A 20,468-nucleotide genomic window follows, 5' to 3' on the forward strand; every position below is an offset into this window, starting at 1 on the left:
GCTTTGAGGGTGGCAGTTGTCTATGTGTGCAGAGGGTCCCTGGTTCGAGCCCAGGTAGGGGCGAGGAGAGGGACGGAAGCTATACTGTTACAAGAGCAGTGCAGAAAGCGTCATGCTGAGGCAGTGAGTAAAGTAGAGGATGGTGGACAAAGCGTGAGGGAGAGGATCCCTGTGAGTAGTAGGCCTGTACAGAGTGACTTGAACAGTTCTCTGCACCAGCAGAAAAGTTTTTGGGTGTCAGAGATTTTACTGCAGAAGAACTACAGGGGGTTTTGAGAGAAGGGGACACAGGCTCCCTGGCCAACGACATGGTGTAGGATCTGTGAGGGCCAAAGTAGTGGGGAGGGGTGGTGGGGTACGTTGAGGATAGGGATATATAGTGTAACGACCCTGGGTTTATAAGCGCGGAAATCGACTCTGCCGGACGAGCATGCTTTTGCGGCACAGTCGATAGCGCGCCGGACTTCGGGCTTGAAGGTCGAGGGTTCGAGACCTGCTCCCTGCTGTTTCATTACATTGGTGTCAGAAGTGGGATCGGACCTTGCATCCGCGACAGTGCGTGTGCTTGGCCGGTGAGCGCGTTCCTGTAAGACGTTGAGTCGCAAGCTAGCGCGAGGACGCGCTCTTTGAAAGGAGGGAGTAGTGTAACGACCCTGGGTTTATAAGCGCGGAAATCGACTCTGCCGCTCGAGCATGCTTTTGCGGCACAGTCGATAGCGTGCCGGACTTCGGGCTTGAAGGTCGAGGGTTCGAGACCTGCTCCCTGCCTGTTTCATTACATTGGTGTCAGAAGTGGGATTTAAGCAATAAGGCACGAGGGGCTGTGGTATTTGGCCAATATACCACAGCTAAGGGATGTTCTTGGATATGGCCATATACCACAAACCCCTGAGGTGCCTTAGTGCTATTTTAAACTGGTTACCAACGTTATTAGAACAGTAAAAATAAATGTTTTGTCATACCCGTGGTATACGGTCTGATATACCACGGCTGTCAGTCAATCAGCATTCAGGCCTCGAACCACCAAGTTTATAAATAGGGTTAGATGGTGGTGCAATTTCCCTTTTTTTGTGAACAAATGTGCAATGCACTTTCCGAACTGTGAAAGGCAACAATATTCAACAGTGTCTTGTCTGCCGGAAAACCACACGAAGAAGATCAGACCCCCTGGAACAGACCCAACCACACAGTCGAAATGGAACGAAACCAAGATTCGACGTCATAATAATGCGACTAGCTATTTTGGACAACGTTGGCCTCGGTTTGCAGGGGCGGACAAATACAACAATTCATGCTTTATTTAAATAGCTAGTTAAGATTCAAGAGTTTTGTAACATCACGATTTAGGGTAATAACGTTTGGTACGTATACGTTCTGTACTAACTTGCTGAATTTTTTATTTTAACTTCCTGGTTAACGTTAGCTTGACAACTAACTTAGCGATAACTATTAGCAAACAGTTCACGTTACTAGCCAATACAGTAGTTATAACGTAAACAAGCCAACTATCAATGCCTTTGGTGTTAGCCAAACGTTGACTGTACACATTTTCAGTAGCTCTCTAGATGTGTTGAACACCAAAGAATGGACTACTAACAAAACGTTTGTCTTTGCAGTAAGTATGGCGTTGAAATCCGGAGAGGAGCGGTTGAAGGAGATGGAGGCTGAAATGGCTCTGTGAGTACAAGAGTTCAGGCATGACACTTCGGTTACCTTCAATAAGATTGCAATGACGTGTGTGGTGACTATACCAAAACAACCCCTACGAAATGGTCTTTCTTCTCTATCAGGACAGGCAAACAATAGCTCATGACAATCGTCATCTATGGGTAACTCTTGTGTTGGTTCTGATCCAGGTTTGAGCAGGAGGTCCTGGGGGGTCAAGTGGCAATGACTGCAGGAGACCCTGTAGTGATGGAGGTGCTCCCTATGGGTGTTCCTATGGCTGTTCCTATGATCCGGCCCATCATCGGCACCAACACCTACCGACAGGTACTGAGATCTTGAGGAAAGATAGATTGAACATTATATAGGAAAGATCAATCGTAGAATGAACGAACTCAAACCTATCTTCTGCTAAAAGCAAACAGAATGTGGTGTTATCTGGATGCATCCAACTCCTTCAAATCCCCTTTCTCTCTCAGGTCCAGCAAACCTTGGATGCAAGGGCTGCCACTTTCGTGGGACCTCCACCCCCTGCATTTGTAGGCCCAGGTGACATGGTTTGATTCAGGTTTATTAACATAATACTTTGCATTCGGAATGTATTCAGACCCCTTCCCTTTTTCCACATTTTGTTACAGCCTTATTCTAAAATGTATTTCATACTTTTTGCCCCTCATCAATATACACACAACACCCCATAATGACAAAATGAAAACAGGTTTGTAAGTTTTGCAAATTTAAGTAGAAAAAAAAACTGGTACCTTATTTATATAAGCATTCAGACCCTTTGCTATGAGCCTCGAAATTTAGCTCAGGTGCGTCCTGTTTCCATTGATCGTCCTTGATGTTTCTACAACTTTATTGGAGTTCACCTGTGGTAAATTCAATTGATTGGACATGATTTGGAAAGGCACACACTTGTCTATATAAGGTCCCACAGTTGAGTGCATGTCAGAGCAAAAACCAAGCCATGAGGTTGACGGAATTGTCCGTAGAGCTCCGAGACAGGATTGTGTCAAGGAACATGTCTGGGGAAGGGTACGAAAACATTTCTGCAGCATTGAAGGTCCAAGAACACAATGGCCTCCATCATTCTTAAATCGGGGGAGAAGGGCCTTGGTCAGGGAGGTCACAAAGAACCCGATGGTCACTCTGACAGAGCTCCAGTGTCTCTATGGAGATGGGAGAACCTTCCAGAAGGATAACCATCTTTGCAGCACTCCACCCATCAGGCCTTTATGGTAAAGTGGCCAGATGGAAGCCACTCCTCAGTAAAAAGGCACATGACAGCCCACTTGAAGTTTGCCAAAAGGCACCTAAAGACTCTCAGACCATGAGAAACAAGATTATCTGGTCTGATAAAACCAAGACTGAACTCTTTGGCCTGAATGCCAAGCATCACTTCTGGAGGAAACCTGGCAACATCCCTACGGTGAAGCATGGTGGTGGCAGCATCATGCTGTGGGAAGGCTTTTCAGCAGCAGGGAGACTAGTCGGGATTGAGGAAAGATGAATGGCGCAAAGTAGAGATCCTTGATGAAAACCTGCTCCAGAGAGCTCAGGACTTCAGACTGGGGCGAAGGTTCACCTTCCAACAGGACAACGATCCTAAGCACACAACAATGCAGAAGTAGCTTCGGGACAAGTCTCTGAATGTCCTTGAGTGGCCCAGCCAGAGCCCAAACTTGAACCCGATCGAACATCTCTGGAGAGACCTGAAAATAGCTGTGCAGCGACGCTCCCCATCCAACCTGACAGAGCTTGAGAGGATCTGCAGAGAAGAACAGGAGAAACTCCCCAAATACAGGTGTGCCAGGCTTGTAGTGTCATACCCAAGAAGACTCAAGGCTGTAATCACTGCCAAAGGTGCTTCAACAAAGTACTGAGTGAACGGTCGGAATACTTATGTAAATGTGATATTTCAGTTAAGTTTTTTTTATATACATTTGCAAAAAATGTGTAACTGATTTTTCCTTTGTCATTATGGGGTATTGTGTGTAGATTGAGGATTTCTTTTTAAATCCATTTTAGAATAAGGCTGTAACGTAACAAAATGTGGAAAAAGTCAAGGGGTCTGAATACTTTCCGAATGTGCCATTTAGCAGACGCATTTATCCAAAGTGACTTAGTCATGCGTGAATACATTTTTCATTATGGGTGGTCCCGGGAATCAAACCCACTATCCTGGCATTGTCAGCACCATGCTCTACCAACTGAGCTACAGAGGACCACATAGTACATTACTAGACATACTTAAAATCCCTATTTTACCCAAAAACAATGATAATTTACACCACCACGTCTACAGGTCGCTTCAGTTTATGCTGGTCTTTTTTTTTCCTGCTCTTCAGCTATAACCCCAGGTGTCAGACTACCGCCAATGATGAGACCAGCGTTTATGCCGCACATCCTGCAGAGACCAGGTCATCTATCTCTACTGTTGTTGACTTCACCTCAGTACTAGCTAAATGAAATAAGAAATAGGATCAAATCTCTACAGCGATTGTCTTCAAATTAAAAACATTGTATTTGGAAGCTAATTTGAAATCTCTCTGTCAGGGGGTCCAAGAATGCCTATGATGCGTGGTCCCCCTCCCCAGGGTATGATGGCTCCCCCACTGCCACGCCCCCCTCCTCCCCCGCCCATGATGATGGCACCCCCCATGCAAGGACCCCCTCAGCATCCCATGGACCCAATGGGGCATATGAGCTCAGGAGGACCCCCGGTTAGTTGCTACAGTGCCTTTTTTTCCCTCCGAAGCTCCTAGGACAACTTATATGAATGTTCTCCCTAAAGGCCCACACAGACTGTACGATTTTAGCCATCTTATGCCACAATTTGACCCTCCCAGACAACATTTCCACGTTGTTGGAAAATTCTTAGGTCGTAGACGATTTGCTTTGCTCGTTCAGTGTGACATGGTCTAGGTCTGCCGATTTGAGTACCACTACATGCAGTCGTAGGCTCAGACAAAGTTCTGGCAGTGTCAGAAATGTTGAGCCTTTATCGTGTAGTGTGGCTGGTGTCACGAGCCGATCCCGGTGACTTACCAATAGGAACACGGCCGGCACTGAGTATACACACAACAGTACGATTATTGTGAATAGTCAGATGAATATACAGTAAGTGCCAATGAATGTGGATGCTACCATGATTACAGATAATCCTGAATTGTGAATAAGAAGTTAGAGAGAAATGCTAACCTCCCGTTATTGTAAAGGTGAGAGGTTAGTCTTGGAGGTATGGTATTTGTGTGTCTAACTTTCTCACTCATTATTCACGATTCATTCAGGATGATTCGTAATCATGGTAGCATCCACATTAAAGTATGTAGAAACATTATATTCTTATTTATAATAAACGTGACTCTAAAATGACACTACATATTTACCATTATTGTTTATTGGGCACAACATAATCTGAAACAACCAAAACAAAGAGCAAATGCATCCAACAAATTTTTGTCAGACGCTTGATGTAGTCATTGCGTGATATGAATATGGGAACAAATACGTAACTTTTGCTACTTTAACACGCAAGTGAATTTGTCCCAATACTATTGCTCCCCTAAAATGGGGGGACTATGTACAAAAAGTGGTAATTTCTAAATGGTTCACCCAATAACTTCAAATTAAAGCTGGCAGTCTGCACTTTAACCTCCATAGTCATTGTTCGATTTCAAATCCAAACTTTTGGATTTTAGAACCAAAAGAAGAAAACATGCTTCACTGTCCATGTAATAGTTTGATTTAAAAATGTAAATGCTTTGCAAGAACAATTTCCCTAATCTTGTTTAGGCTACATCTGAAAATGTTGACATCTGAAATCAGGCTACCTGATGGGATTTTGATAAATGCACAATCGGCAATCAAAATAAACGTTCTACCACAGTGACCATGTTATTTTTGGGAAGTGTGTTTGATTCTGAGTTCAGACATATCAAGTTTGTAAGTAAAACTATTTCTAAGATGCATACCTTCAGTTTTGTCCGAACTCACTACACTCACACATAAGCAGAGGGAGGCTTGTGCTGCTAGTGCTGGCTCAGGTGCAGATCTAATACACCGCTGCAGTTGACGTAGCATACATCGGCTGACGTAGCCTCGCAAGCCAATCACAGAATGTGTCGACAGTACTGAAGCAAATCGTACAATCTGGCCAGGTTGATAAAGATTTCAATTTGGTAAGATCGCAAAGTGTGACATGTAATAATCGGAGACGACTGAATCCGACGTACAGTGTGGGAAGGCCTTTAAGGAAATTCAGCGTTAACTGTGTCTTCAATTAGGAATGTGAACAAGCTTGGTCAATCTTACCCCGTTCTGTTGTGCTTCATTATCTCCATTTCTCTATATGCTGTTACCATATCTTACCATCTACAGGTGGGATCGACCCATGGTACACCCATGGGACACTCCATGGTGTCTGCACCCTCCAGGTCTGTGACCCAGGCCCCTCCCAAACTCACCCCCTCGATCATCTCTGCAGCCCCCACTGTTTACACAGCTCCCTCCGGACCCAAGATACCAGACATCCATGCCCAGAGAAAGGCTCGCATGGTAAGCACACTCACTTCTACTCTTTTTAGTTGAATGCCTTTTGCATTCCAAAAAAAATTCAGCGACTACTTAAAATGTGCATTCTACATACTTTCCAAGTCTGCTGCTGTTTGCTGCAAATTCACACTGAATCTCATCTATCATCATATCTCTGATTAAATTTTTTTCTCTCTCTGTTCTCCCTCTGACTTCATCAGGAGGAGCTGGCAGCGTCTGTAGCAGAGCAGCAGGCAGCGGTGATGGCCGCCGGACTGCTGGAGGCTAAGAAGGAGGCCAGCCTGGCCGCCTCAGATGACAATGTTATCGGACCCAGTATGCCAGAGCCCGAGCCCGTCCACACTGAGGTACAGAAACACTCTGCCTTGTTTATCAGCCCTGGCCCTAGTTAAAGGGTTTAAACTTTTATGCATTCAAAATGCTTGTACAATTCAGTTGGTGTATTGTACAATTTAGTTGGTAGAGACTTGACCCAAACCCTATAAAGGGCCAGTAGTGCAGCAATCTCTAGAATATGTCTGACTGTAGAATCTTGTGTTTCTCTGCAGCCAGTGGATAGCACAGCAGAGGAGAAGAAGAAGGGTAAGCAAGAGAAGGCGAAGAAGTGTATCCGTACAGCCGCAGGCACCAGCTGGGAGGACCAGAGTCTACTGGAGTGGGACTCCGGTAAGATGGCTAATGACTTCAGATTACACTGAGACGATTAATTCCTAGTTAAAAAAAAAACATTTTTGCAACTCTAGTATTTACACACTAGCGTTGCTGGGAATTAGTGTGCAAAAAAACTGAATAGCCCGCCGGATTCCAGAAGTTCAATCAACTTCAACTTACTCTGCCAATTGTCCATAGGGTTGGTCCTTATGCAAGGGGGAAATTGAGAAAAAACATCTAATAGAACATAAATTAAAGACTTTCCAAACGTTGGTCTGTTGTAGACCCGCTTACTTCATGTCAAAATAAAAGTCCTGCACGTGCGCCATACCTGCAACAGAAAAAAGCAAGATCTTGTGGGGGACTTATTTTGACATGAGGTAAGCAGAGGAACTGACCTCTTAATTTTTTTCCCCCGCCTTTATTTAATCAGGTAGGCTAGTTGAGAACAAGTTCTCATTTACAATGGCGACCTGGCCAAGATAAAGCAAAGCAGTTCGACACATACAACAACAGAGTTACACATGGAATAAACAAACATACAGTAGAAAAAGTCTATATACAGTGTGTGCAAATGAGGTAGGATAAGGGAGGTAAGGCAATAAATAGGCCATGGTGGCGAAGTAATTACAATATAGCAATTAAACACTGGAATGGTAGATGTGCAGGAGATGAATGTGCAAGTAGAGATACTGGGGTGCAAAGGAGCTAGATAAATAAATACAGTATGGGGATGAGGTAGTTGGATGGGCTATTAACAGATGTGCAGGTGCAGTGATCTGTGAGCTGCTCTGACAGCTGGTGCTTAAAGCTAGTGAGGGAGATATGAGTCTCCAGCTTCAGTGATTTTTGCAGTTCGTTCCAGTCATTGGCAGCAGAGAACTGGAAGGAAAGGCGGCAAAGGAAGAATTGGCTTTGGGAGTGACCAGTGAGATATACCTGCTGGAGCGCGTGCTACGGGTGGGTGCTGCTATGGTGACCAGTGAGCTGAGATAAGGCGGGGCTTTACCTAGCAGAGACTTGTAGATGACCTGGAGCCAATGGGTTTGACGGCGAGTATGAAGCGAGGGCCAGCCAACGAGAGCGTACAGGTTGCAGTGGTGGGTAGTATATGGGGCTTTGGTGACAAAACGGATGGCACTGTGATAGACTGCATCCAATTTGTTGAGTAGAGTGTGGGAGGCTATTTTGTAAATGACATCGCCAAAGTCGAGGATCGGAAGGATGGTCAGTTTTACGAGGGTATGTTTGGCAGCATGAGTGAAGGATGCTTTGTTGCAATATAGGAAGCCGATTCTAGATTTAATTTTCGATTGGAGATGCTTAATGTGAGTCTGGAAGGAGAGTTTACAGTCTAACCAGACACCTAGGTATTTGTAGTTGTCCACATATTCTAAGTCAGAACCGTCCAGAGTAGTGATGCTGGACAGGCGGGCAGGTGCGGGCAGCGATCGATTGAATAGCATGCATTTAGTGTTACTTGGATTTAAGAACAGTTGGAGGCCACGGAAGGAGAGTTGTATGGCATTGAAGCTCGTCTGGAGGGTTGTTAACACAGTGTCCAAAGAAGGGCCAGAAGTATACAGAATGGTGTCGTCTGCGTAGAGATGGATCAGAGAATCACCAGCAGCAAGAGCGACATCATTGATGTATACAGAGAAGAGAGTCGGCCCGAGAATTGAACCCTGTGGCACCCCCATAGAGACTGCCAGAGGTCCGAACAACAGGCCCTCCGATTTGACACACTGAACTCTATCAGAGAAGTAGTTGGTGAACCAGGCGAGGCAATCATTTGAGAAACCAAGGCTGTTGAGTCTGCCGATAAGAGTGTGGTGATTGACAGAGTCGAAAGCCTTGACCAGGTCGATGAATACGGCTGCACAGTAATGTCTCTTATCGATGGCGGTTATATCGTTTAGGACCTTGTGCGTGGCTGAGGTGCACCCATGACCAGCTCTGAAACCAGATTGCATAGCGGAGAAGGTACGGTGGGATTCGAAATGGTCGGTCATCTGTTTGTTAACTTGGCTTTCGAAGACCTTAGAAAGGCAGGGTAGGATATATGTCAATAGCAGTTTGGTTCTAGAGTGTCTCCCCCTTTGAAGAGGGGGATGACCGTGGCAGCTTTCCAATCTTTGGGGATCTCAGACGATACGAAAGAGCGGTTGAACAGGCTAGTAATGGGGGTTGCAACAATTTCGGCAGATAATTTTAGAAAGAGAGGGTCCAGATTGTCTAGCCCGGCTGATTTGTAGGGGTCCAGATTTTGCAGCTCTTTTAGAACATCAGCTATCTGGATTTGGGTGAAGGAGAAATGGGGAGGCTTGGGCGAGTTGCTGTGGGGGGTGCAGGGCTGTTGATCGGGGTAGGGGTAGCCAGGTGGAAAGCATGGTCAGCCGTAGAGAAATGCTTATTGAAATTCTCAATTATAGTAGATTTATCGGTGGTGACAGTGTTTCCTAGCCTCAGTGCAATGGGCAGCTGCTCTTATTCTCCATGGACTTTACAGTGTCCCAGAACTTTTTGGAGTTTGTGCTACAGGATGAAAATTTCTGCTTAGGAAATCTAAGGCTAGCTTTTTCAACTGCCTGTATATATTGTTTCCTAACTTACCTGAAAAGTTGCATATCACGGGGGCTATTCGATGCTAATGCAGAACACCACAGGATGTTTTTGTGCTGGTCGAGGGCAGTCAGGTCTGGAGAGAACCAAGGGCTATATCTGTTCCTGGTTCTACATTTTTTGAATGGGGCATGCTTATTTAAGATGGTGAGGAAGGCACTTTTAAAAATAACCAGGCATCCTCTACTGACGGGATGAGGTCAATATCCTTCCAGGATACCCGGGCCAGGTCGATTAGAAAGGACTGCTCGCTGAAGTGTTTTAGGGAGCGTTTGACAGTGATGAGGGGTGGTCGTTTGACCACAGACCCATTACGGATGCAGGCAATGAGGCCTCTGAGGAACTGCAGGGTCTACAACAGACCCACGTTTGGAAATCCTGTTTAATTATATCTTCCATTAATATCTAAAGGAATGTATAGTTCGACAGAATTTCGAAAGGTGGATCAGTTAAATAAAAGTCCCGCACAAGTTGTTGATTTTTTTTCTTCAAATTCCCCCCTGCATAAGGACAATAAACAGAGTACGTTGAATTGTATTTTTTTCGCAAGCTAATTCCCAGCAACACTAGTGTGTAAAATACTAGCATTGCTAAAAGCAGCTACCTACTTATCTGTATTGAGAATAGTATAATTTTTGTTTTCACTACAAACAGGCGACTGTCCATTCCCTTTTTGTCCCTCCCTCTTTGCTCAGCATCACACCTCATCTGACTTTCCCTCCTCCATCCAGATGATTTCAGAATCTTCTGTGGAGACCTTGGCAATGAGGTGAACGACGACATCCTGGCAAGGGCATTCAGCCGCTACCCCTCCTATCTGAAAGCCAAGGTGGTGCGGGACAAACGCACAGGCAAGACCAAGGGCTACGGCTTTGTCAGCTTCAAGGACCCCAATGACTACGTCCGCGCCATGAGGGAGATGAACGGTGAGCAATAGTATGTGTGAAATGGCCCAACAAGTTTTGTATCCAACCCCAAGATGTCATTTTAAAATGGGGAGTAACTCCTGATCTGGATCTTTTCATTCTGAGGCTCCGTAGTAAGTAATATCTCGCAGGAACATGGACTTTTCTTTTTTTCATGCAAACACAGGATTAGCTGCATAATTTAGCAAGAAAGCATAGGTAGAAAGCTAAGGAAGGTAGGTGACAAATGCACGGCCATGGGCTACAGCTTTGTCAGCTTCAAGGACCCTAACGATTACATCCGCACCATGAGAGAGATTAATGGTGAGCAGTTATGTGTGTTGGGAATGACTTCTCCTTTCCTAACACCTACAGTGAGGGGAAAAAAGTATTTGATCCCATGCTGATTTTGTACGTTTGCCCACTGACAAAGAAATGATCAGTCTATAATTTTAATGGTAGGTTTATTTGAACAGTGAGAGACAGAATAACAAAAAAAAAATCATATACATGCCTGTCTGAAGTTTGCCAATGAACATCTGAATGATTCAGAGGACAACTGGGTGAATGTGTTGTGGTCAGATGAGACCAAAATGGAGCTATTTGTCATCAACTCAACTCGCCGTGTTTGCTGCCTATGACCCCAAGAACACCATCTTCACCGTCAAACATGGAGGTGGAAACATTATGCTTTGGGGGTGTTCTTCTGCTAAGGGGACAGGACAACTTCACCGCATCAAAGGGATGATGGACGGGGCCATGTAGCGTCAAATCTTGGGTGAGAACCTCCTTCCCTCAGCCAGGGCATTGAAAATGGGTTGTGGATGGGTATTCCAGCATGACAATGATCCAAAACACACGGCCAAGGCAACAAAGGAGTGGCTCAAGAAGATGCACGTTAAGGTCCTGGAGTGGCCTAGCCAGTCTCCAGACCTTAATCCCATAGAAAATCTGTGGAGGGAGCTGAAGGTTCAGGTTGCCAAACGTCAGCCTCGAAACCTTAATGACTTGGAGAAGATCTGCAAAGAGGAGTGGGACAAAATCCCTCCTGAGATGTGTGCAAACCTGGTGGCCAACTACAAGAAACGTCTGACCTCTGATTGCCAACAAGGGTTTTGCCACCAAGTACTAAGTCGTGTTTTGCAGAGGAGTCAAATACTTATTTCTCTCATTAAAACGCAAATCAATTTATAACATTTTTGACATGTATTTTTCTGGATTTTTTGTTGTTGTTATTCTGTCTCTCACTGTTCAAATAAACCTACCATTAAAATTATAGACTGATCATTTCTTTGTCAGTGGGCAAACGTACAAAATCAGCAGGGGATCAAATACTTTCTTCCCTCACTGTACCTGTGTGGTGGCGCCAGTCCAATTCTCAACTGATCTTAAACTTTTTTTCTCCACAGGGAAGTATGTGGGCAGCAGACCCATCAAACTGAGAAAGAGCATGTGGAAGGACAGGAACATGGAAGTTGTACGCAAGAAACAGAAGGAGAAAAAGAAACTGGGACTGAGATAGACAATGTTTCCCTTGTGTATGTATGTGCAAGTGTTTTTTGACTGGAGTGTGTGAGAATCACACTGATGGCATAATACAGTTGCCATTGCCCAGTTGGAAGGCCACTCATCCAACTATCTGACATGTTTTCAATTAACACAGAGTAGGGATGTCATTTTACTCATGGAACATGGTTAAACTAGGCTACAAAACACTGTACATGGCACTGGCCCTGGTTGCAATGGTTAGACTTGAACCTTTCCTAATGAACCATGCCCTTATGAAGTTTAGATTGTACTTATCTCCAGTTTTTTATTTTAACATTTTAATTTGTAAAAAAATTCTGACCGTCACTCAGATTTGTGTAGTTGGTATGGCTCCCATGCATCTCAGATGTCTGAAATGTGAGATTGGTGATCTCATTTATGTATATGCTATTGTGGAAACTACTTCCAATGGCAATTATGTATTTCCGGATAGCCTCGTATTCTTACAGCAAACCATTTTTTTAAAATATAAAATCTAAATGTTTGTACATTAAAGTGGTTTATTTTGACAGTGGATTCAAAACAATGCAAAGTTTTTTAAATAAACCAAATGGCTTGACATATTTGCCTGGCACTCAACTTTCCTGTCTCCTCCAGCCCAGGCAATGAAAGCGTTAACTGAGGTGAGGTGGGATAGTTCATAAATTGGTCACAAGATGGGGCTCCAATACCATCTTGATTCTTTAATAAACCGACCGTTGAAAGGTAGGGTTGATATACATACCTTGCTTTAAATTGTAACGGTATACAAAATGGACGAGAAGGTTAGCTTTTATTATAACTGATATTGAATATTTTGTCCAACTACCATTTGGAGTATTCAACGTTACAATAGCCTGAGGGATAAGGCATCCTCAATTGTGCCATACATTGGGGAGAATATAGGATAATACTGTTGGATTCGATTTGAGACTTGAAGTATTGTGGAACTAAAACCTTTTGCTCTCACAGTGCACAATTTCTAGGAAATAGCAATGTGTTAAAGCAGATTAGGATGTCGGTCTTGGGAAGTAATTGGATGATAAAGAATGATTGTATTAAGTCTCACCAATCTAAATATAATGCGAGGAAAGAGACAGCTAGCTGAATAGATTTAGATTTAACTTGAAAGCATAAATAAAGGATAGCCAGTCTGCTTCTTACGCCTTTGTCCGATCAGGGGCATCAACTGGACGTCAGCATTTACACAAAATAGGGGAGCTCTATCTAAACGAGTATTTTTGGCTGATCAATTAAGATATAAAAATTATTGTTTGTATCATTGTTGGGGTTAAAATGTTATCTTATTTACGATTAACTAGAGCCTTACACTCAATCTGTACGTTTCCATAAAATACACATATCCCTTTGAGTTTTGGTATCGGCGGATAGACACTGCTTATCCACATTTCAACCACACGTGTGTAGAAACATCTTATTGCCTGAACTGAGGCAATGAATGCAGCCTACTAACAATGTAGAAAGGACGATTTTGCATGAACCGAGAACTTCTTCAGATTTCTAACTAGCAAATTATGTCGTCTATAATATGGAGACAGTTGTCTACGTTTTCATCAGGATCTCGCTGAAAATTTGTTTTTTGCCAAGGCAACGAACTAGATTTCGCCACCCCCTCGTGGTTCCAGTCACTCCTCACAGTCCTGTCTTGGAGGGCTGGTTAGGAGGTCATTTTTCGTGTTAGATTCACAACTAGCAATGATGCTTCGACATTTTCTAAATGTGAGGTAAACTGTTGCTAACGTTACATATCAAATGTAAGAAGCGGAGGGCCACTAACGAATGCATCAATCAAACATTAATTTAAGCCAGTGAGATTGGAGTTTGAAGACGGAGCCCATCCGATCCTTTCCCCGAACCTGGATATCGGAATGGTGGTAAGTCATTTTGTTTTAGTTCAGGCTGCATATGTCAGTAGACATGAGGCAAGTGGGAAAAAAGTGTTTTTTTTGTTTGGCCACAAAACATGTGCTAGCTAGTTTGTCATACCATGTCTGTCACATATGGCTAGTCTGTGTGGCAAACTGAACGGAAGATGCTGTCCAGTCCGTTGTTGCCATTAGTTACAGGGACACTGCTGAACCCTGGCCTGTCACTGTTTCGCTCAAGTCATTTGATATTGTTGTCTTTATCTGACCAACGAACTAAATCTTATAGCTAATGCTATAAAGCCAGATCCCGTGTGGCTATGCCGTTTATTAGCTCAATTTAGCTAACTAACGTTAGTTACGTTATTTATTTCATCTAGTTTGCTTGCTAGCTCCAGTTAGCCACATCGCGCGCCCCTCCCTTGAAACGCAAGCATGAATGGCGGTGTTGTCTGTCAGCCAGAAAGGGTGATTCGGTTTTACTGGGCATCATCACTTGCTTTAATTCGAATATTTACGTGCTGTCTACAACGTGTCATCGTTTAACACAATCTAGCAAGGCTAGCTAATATTATTATGATTGCCTTGTTAGTTGCTAGATTGCCAGCTCAAAACAGTTTTGAAAACTGACCATCTTTTGTCTACTCCGGCCGGGGCTTCCATTTCATTAATTGCGCGCAAGCCACAGTGATGAACAGCGTGCAGCTCTTTTCCAACTAACGTTATTCTCATAACGGCACGGCATACTCATGTAGCTAATATGATTTTAAATTAGTACTAAAGAAACGAATGTTATATGCGCAACATAATACAATTAACGTTGTATTATGTTAGTTGCAACGTTTTCAGATATAACATTGTTAATGTCCCTCTCGGCGTGTAGATACCGTTAGTCCAATGGGAAAACAATCGGTTCCAGGTAACTGTGCGTCAGCGTGATGAAGTAACACTTCAAACCGTTCCAACGCTGTGTTGTCGTCTCGCAATATAACATCACTTCACTGACTTCATGTTTTCCTAAGGTAAAAGCGCTTTAGTCTTGATGGTTAGTCATAGCTGTGCAACTTGAAATTGTCTTTGATTGAATGGAGTGATTGGCCTGCCAACTCCATTTTGATATATTGTCTACTCCCCTGGAGTTATGCCGCGTTCACGTGCTAGTCAGAACTAGGAAACTCGGAAATGTCCGACATCCTATATCCGACTAGCACGTGAACGTGTCATTATTCTTACATACAGCTGTGTTTGCAATAGACATGGGTTTTGCATACCAGTGGAACAGGTCGTTCTACCAGAGAATATGGTGGTTTATGATAAGAGGATACAAATCCCCCTCCATCCACGAGTATCCTGCTCTCAAGACTGACAATTAGTAATTTGGGTTAGGTCCCAAGACTGGCTCTTTGCCACAGCACAGGGTATTTCTGTCATTAATGATCAGTCCGTCATTAATCTACCCAACCGCAGTGGACCCAGTATGTTACAGCTGAAACAGGCTGAACTGGTGCTTAGCTTCAGATTATGTCACCTATGTTTATTCTCAGACTGTACATTACATTTTCCTCTGGAAAACTAGGAATAGCCAGGCCTATTTTATGTTTCTGTATTCTCTAATGCCTGGCCAAACAAGGCATGTGTGTCATTACTGCTTTTTCCTTTATGGAACTAAATCTTATGGTCTTCATTGTGGCTCTGTTGGATAGACTCACTGGCTTCAGATAGATAGATAGTTGGTTCCATGTTCTAGAGAAGCATTACTGTGTTGTCAGTCCTGAGTCTAAATCTTCGCTCAAGGCTATAGTTTAGCCTCCATCTCACAATCTCAAGACCCATTGGTTACGTTGACCTCCCTAGTCTGAACCCTTTCCAGTATCCAAGAATGTTGTCATTCTGATTCCATGTCCAGCTGGTGTAGTTTATCTTGGCCTGCTCTCCCCAATAGTCAGTTTGAGGATTAGCTCTGCCTCCAGTGTGAGCAGCAGTGGGCGATCAAGGTGTTTAATTACAAACCCAGCATCTTCATAACTCTGTCTGGCAGGAGCTGTGTGTTTCAGAGATTGAATGAGACTAAGACTGAGGGCCTGAGACCGTGTGTGTGTGTGTGTGTGTGTGTGTGTGTGTGTGTGTATATATACCATACTGAGCGACTGAGACCGAGACAGAAAAAATACTGTGTTTGTGTCTTTGTTTCGGACAGACTGTTTATTTACAGCTGTTGGATGGACTCACTGGCTACATACCTAATTGATTTCCGTTTAATCGTCTCATGTACGGTCACTTGCAATGTTCAGTAAGAGGAAAATCAATGCAGACTGATGGTAATGTTGTGTTAAGAGCCTTTTACGGTTGGACATTACATTTGCTGAACAAGAGTTATTCTGCTTCCTTTGGGTTGTTGGCGCAATGTGTGTGTGTGTATATGTAGTTTTTCTGTACGCATTTGGATTTGTAGTAAGACTATTATAAAGATTAGACTTCCGTTGCAGCACAAATTAGCCTATCCCAGCCCCAACTGAACTCAAATGCTAGTTGTTTTCAACACACTTGATTTAATGTAAATGCTCCCCAAGGATGCTCACTTGCCAACAGGAGAACGAAGTGCTTGGCCTGTAGCTGCCAACAGCTGAATGATAGTGGGCTCATACTGTACAGAAAGGAACTCTCTAAGAATACATCCTTTTTATTTATGCATCATGTCCCATGTTAGTTGTGTTGCTCTGGTGTGCTCTGGCTAATTTAATCCTATTGAAGATTGTTCCCAGCTGTTGTCCCTTCTTGCTACCATTGATGATCTGAGGAGTTGGAGTGGTAAGGGAAGTGCCTCAGTACACACACACACACACACTCCCTGTCCTCGGTGCACCAGCGTTATTATCGCAAGAAAACATGAGAGGAATGGTTGATTTTGATGTTTGTCAGAATCTGCACTGCTGTTGTTACATAACCTCACATTGTATTCCACTATTCCCTTCCCCCCTGCCACTTGGGCTGCACAAATTACATAAAGATGTCCTCAATGTACAAATTGGGTAGGGATAGAAAGAGACCCTAGACAGGAAGATGGAGAGAAAGGTAAAAAGCAAAAGAGAGTTGGCACAGCAGGGCCACGCCCACCAATAATCCTCTCCATCGCTTCCTGTTTACTGTGAGGGCCTCCTACTCCCTTCCTCTCTCTACCCTCATCTCTTGCTCGCTCTCTCTCTTCCCTAGAGATAGACACCTGTGTGGATCTGCCTGTAATGGAGCACAAACACAATACACACACAAATCAATGGCTGCTTACGGACTCTGTAACACTGGCCACACCACCTCTGTCATTAGCCACTGGTTTGGTTCTTCACTGACCGATCATTATTTTATCACATACCGTATACTGAGAAACGAAACAAGCCTGGCTGCATTAACAACAACGTTCAGTCACAAAGCAAGCGGTTTATGTTTGAGCTGAAATGAGGATGTGGAGAGAGGCGGGGGGGGGACTGGTTTAGGCAGCGCACAGCTCGTTGTCAGGGGTGACGGTCAGACAGTCCTGTGTGCTCAGTGCTGCTCTCTGCTCGTCTCTACTTCCCCTTGCATGTGGACTCACCGTGAGGACAGATGTTTAGAAAGATCTAGTTTGACCACCTCGGAGCACTACTACGCCTATTGTTTGTCCTGTGTGCTTTATTCTGTGGGATATTATTCAAGCAGATCGCCAAAATGTGCGGGCTGCATGTAGTCTAGTGTAGGCTTTGTTATGGACTCATAACCCTAACCGACACGCAACGCAGATCATCACCTCAACTAGCTGTCTGCTAGTTTTATTTATTCGATGAAAATGATTTTTTCCTACAGTGATAATGGTGAATTGAATTACCGCTAGGCTACAGCCTGGGGGCTGTTTAGCTGAGCATGATAACATGTTGAGCATCTTTCAAGCTGCTCTCAAAGCCGGCCCTTTAGAGAGGTGCTGCGTCTCATGTGAGCCATCACTATGATATTACCAGGCACTTACTGCTGTTCCTCATGCCATGTGAATAGTAAAGGGATCTTCGATCCCTGGTAGGTCTAGAGAGGTGAGCTGTGAGCAGAGCTAAAGAGGCCTGACTGGGGACACTGTCCCTGACCCCTTTCCCAGGGCCTAAAGCTTGAACGGCTGGAGCTAGAGAGCTGGAACTGGGCTCACAGGGCTGCTGCTGACAGCTTGGGGCCAAGGGGCGTCACAGAGTCCCGCCTCAGGCCGGAGAAGGGCTGGTCTGGGCGAGGGCACTGCCTCACGCCCTGTCACCCATCATCTCCTCTAACGCCCTCATAGAGGAGAAGCCAGCCAGCACCAGCCACGCCCAACATGCGTACACACACACTACTCACCCTGGAAATGGAAAAAGACTCTTTAATGGGTGCTTAACTCTAGATCTCTGTGCTAATACTGTGTACGATCATATATGGTTTATTTACAGTACATTAATATGTTTACAAACCTACGACGTTCTTCCCTTCTCACTACTCCTCTCTGTCTGTTTTGGCCTGGAGGCTGGAATGTGTGCTCTGCCAATATCTGTTTGCCTCATGGGTTCACCCTTCTATCCATGACTTACAGTACAGTTAGTGCCTACAAACCGGTTTTGCATTATGATTCATATCCTGGTTGTCCAAGCCCATATACAGCAGCTTGAAGAGACACTGACTAAACAGACTGCATACCTGCCTATGCAGTACAGCCACCAAGTCACTATCATGGAGTGTAGCCCTCTGTCTGTCCATATACTATACATACTAGCTCTATAGTTTAAAATCTTTCATGTTGCCTTGACATCCTCCACACTGCTGAAGCATGTCTTCAGAACCCCTCCCCTTTACCGTGGCTGGTGACCTTGTTTCCCCCACCAGACCTCGGCTCCATGGATAGGTTTTTTCCTGTTAGTGTTTTCATTCAGCCATTATCTCTTTCCCTCATTCCTCTATGGTTTTTCTCTCTCTCTCTCCGCTGCAGTCAGATGCTCTGGGTGCCAGCTGTCTGCCCCTATAGAAACATCTGTTCTGAAGCCATGCCCACATTGTTCCGTACCAACACAAACGGCCCCCTCGTCCACTGTCCCTCACGTCTCGCTACACACACACCACACACTTGTTTACAATAGTCAGGCTTCTGACGAATTCACCCTCTTATTTTTTTCTTTCCTCTACTTCTTTCTTCCCCCACTTTTTTATTTTTTAGTCTTTTCTCTCCCTCTCTTGTGTCTCTCTATCTCACGTGGCTGCAGCTGGGATGAGGGCAGTGTTTGGTGTTTAGTATGCTGCCGGTGGCTCCGTGTCTTTCCTGTCGCGTGGGAGAAAGAGGACGGGGCTCCCAGAGAGGCGTTTTTTGGGTAACGGGCAGTGGGGGGTGACAGGGGGACTGTCTGTTTCCCAGGGACCCTCTTCTGGAATGTCCATGATAGAGCCCACCTTGCTCCATTCTTACACAGCCCTGACCCTCCCCAGCCTTCCATCTCAGCTAGCCTTCGCTATGGCTTCCCATGCCAACTCGGGGAGATGGAAGAAGATTTGGGGGGCAGTGTTTGCTGCATTAGCCTGAAGGAGTACGTAGAGAGAGAGGGAGGGAGGGATGGATGGGTGAATCCGGTTCCTTTTTTGGGGTGTCGTTGGGGGTTGGGTGGGATCTATAGGAGGTGAGGGGATGGTGGGGCATGGCTGAATGGGAAGGCCTGTTTTGTTCTGTGGAAGGTTAAAGGGCAGTGGGGGGCGCTAACGGAGCTCATGCCTTATAAACACACTCCCAGTAAAGTTGTATTGAGGCTCAGAGACAGAGGAAGCACCCCTATGGTACACCTCTACAGTGTTAGTGATGGCATACCACATCAATAACCAAGGGGCCTAATGTTGCGTGAAACATGAAAAGTAATCATGTGCAGTCTAGCGTTGTGTTGTGACTGCTGAATGACTTGACCCCTGACCTCTCGTGTCTGGATCCAGGCTGATGCTTCTCCCCCATGTCCAGTCCCCAAGCTCCTGTCACCGTAGTAGCCCCTGGATTTGAACAACACAGTCCCTGTCTGTCTCTGTCACCCCCTCCCTCCACCTGTGCAGTGTGTCTGGCGTGACAGATCACCACTTGTAGCCACGACTGTACTTGGCCCACACTGGCCCATTCACGTCACATTAGCCCAGCCGCGACCACTTGCAGATGATGACAATAACGAAAAGAGCAGATTTGTGATGCCGTTCCTCCTCACCCCGCCTCCCCCGAATTCTTCCCAAGATCCGTCTTCCAACATTACCCACTTATTCAGTCCTCAGAGAAAGAGGGGCTGACACTTCTATTACACTGGGTCGCAACGAAAGAGAGGAGGAGGGAGAGAGTGAGCATGAAAGGACACTCTTTGAACCTATTCTTCCCCCTGGAGAAAGAGGGAGGGAAGGAAGGAAGGAAAGAAGGGTGGAAAAGTGTGGGGGATTCTCATTGTCCTCTTTCATACAGAAAGTGAGTGAAATGGAGGAGTGAGAGAAGCAGGGGATGGAGCATGGAGGAGTAGCAGGGGAAGTTTTAGACAACAAGCCAAACTGTTGGAGCAGCTGGGTTACGCAAACAGACATTCACCTTTTGGGCTGTAGTATTCTCTGTTGGCAAGGTTGTCACTCAGAAGACAGAAGAAGTCTTCCTCTTATCTATGTT

General features: G+C 44.9%; 2 protein-coding genes across 2 annotated transcripts in view; both read left to right on the forward strand.

The window, feature by feature from the left end:
* The first annotated feature begins 1,150 nt into the window (after positions 1-1,150).
* On the forward strand, positions 1,151-12,509 carry rbm42 (RNA binding motif protein 42). The gene is made up of 11 exons (XM_014157419.2): positions 1,151-1,361; positions 1,617-1,677; positions 1,857-1,992; positions 2,145-2,214; positions 4,017-4,088; positions 4,225-4,391; positions 6,049-6,225; positions 6,423-6,569; positions 6,771-6,888; positions 10,227-10,421; positions 11,810-12,509. The coding sequence occupies exons 2-11, from the start codon at positions 1,622-1,624 to the stop codon at positions 11,920-11,922; spliced, it is 1,251 nt and encodes a 416-aa protein (XP_014012894.1). The 5' UTR covers positions 1,151-1,361; positions 1,617-1,621; the 3' UTR covers positions 11,923-12,509.
* Positions 12,510-13,319: 810 nt separating this feature from the next.
* arhgap33 (Rho GTPase activating protein 33) overlaps positions 13,320-20,468 on the forward strand; it is a 35,241-nt gene continuing 28,092 nt past the window's right edge. Inside the window, exon 1 of the mRNA XM_045701394.1 lies at positions 13,320-13,822. Coding sequence (XP_045557350.1) covers positions 13,817-13,822 — 6 coding nt within the window. The 5' untranslated portion in view covers positions 13,320-13,816. The remainder of the gene's footprint in view (positions 13,823-20,468) is intronic.

This window comes from Salmo salar, chromosome ssa02 (genome assembly GCF_905237065.1).
Source record: "Salmo salar chromosome ssa02, Ssal_v3.1, whole genome shotgun sequence".
NCBI lineage: Eukaryota > Metazoa > Chordata > Actinopteri > Salmoniformes > Salmonidae > Salmo > Salmo salar.

Bases quoted from the DNA above. Each gene is read 5' to 3' on its own strand.
- rbm42 (XM_014157419.2), top strand. From the start codon at position 1,622: ATGGCGTTGAAATCCGGAGAGGAGCGGTTGAAGGAGATGGAGGCTGAA. The intron at 6,570-6,770 runs GTACAGAAACAC...GTTTCTCTGCAG, and splicing joins CCGAGCCCGTCCACACTGAG to CCAGTGGATAGCACAGCAGA. The intron at 6,889-10,226 runs GTAAGATGGCTA...TCCTCCATCCAG, and splicing joins TCTACTGGAGTGGGACTCCG to ATGATTTCAGAATCTTCTGT.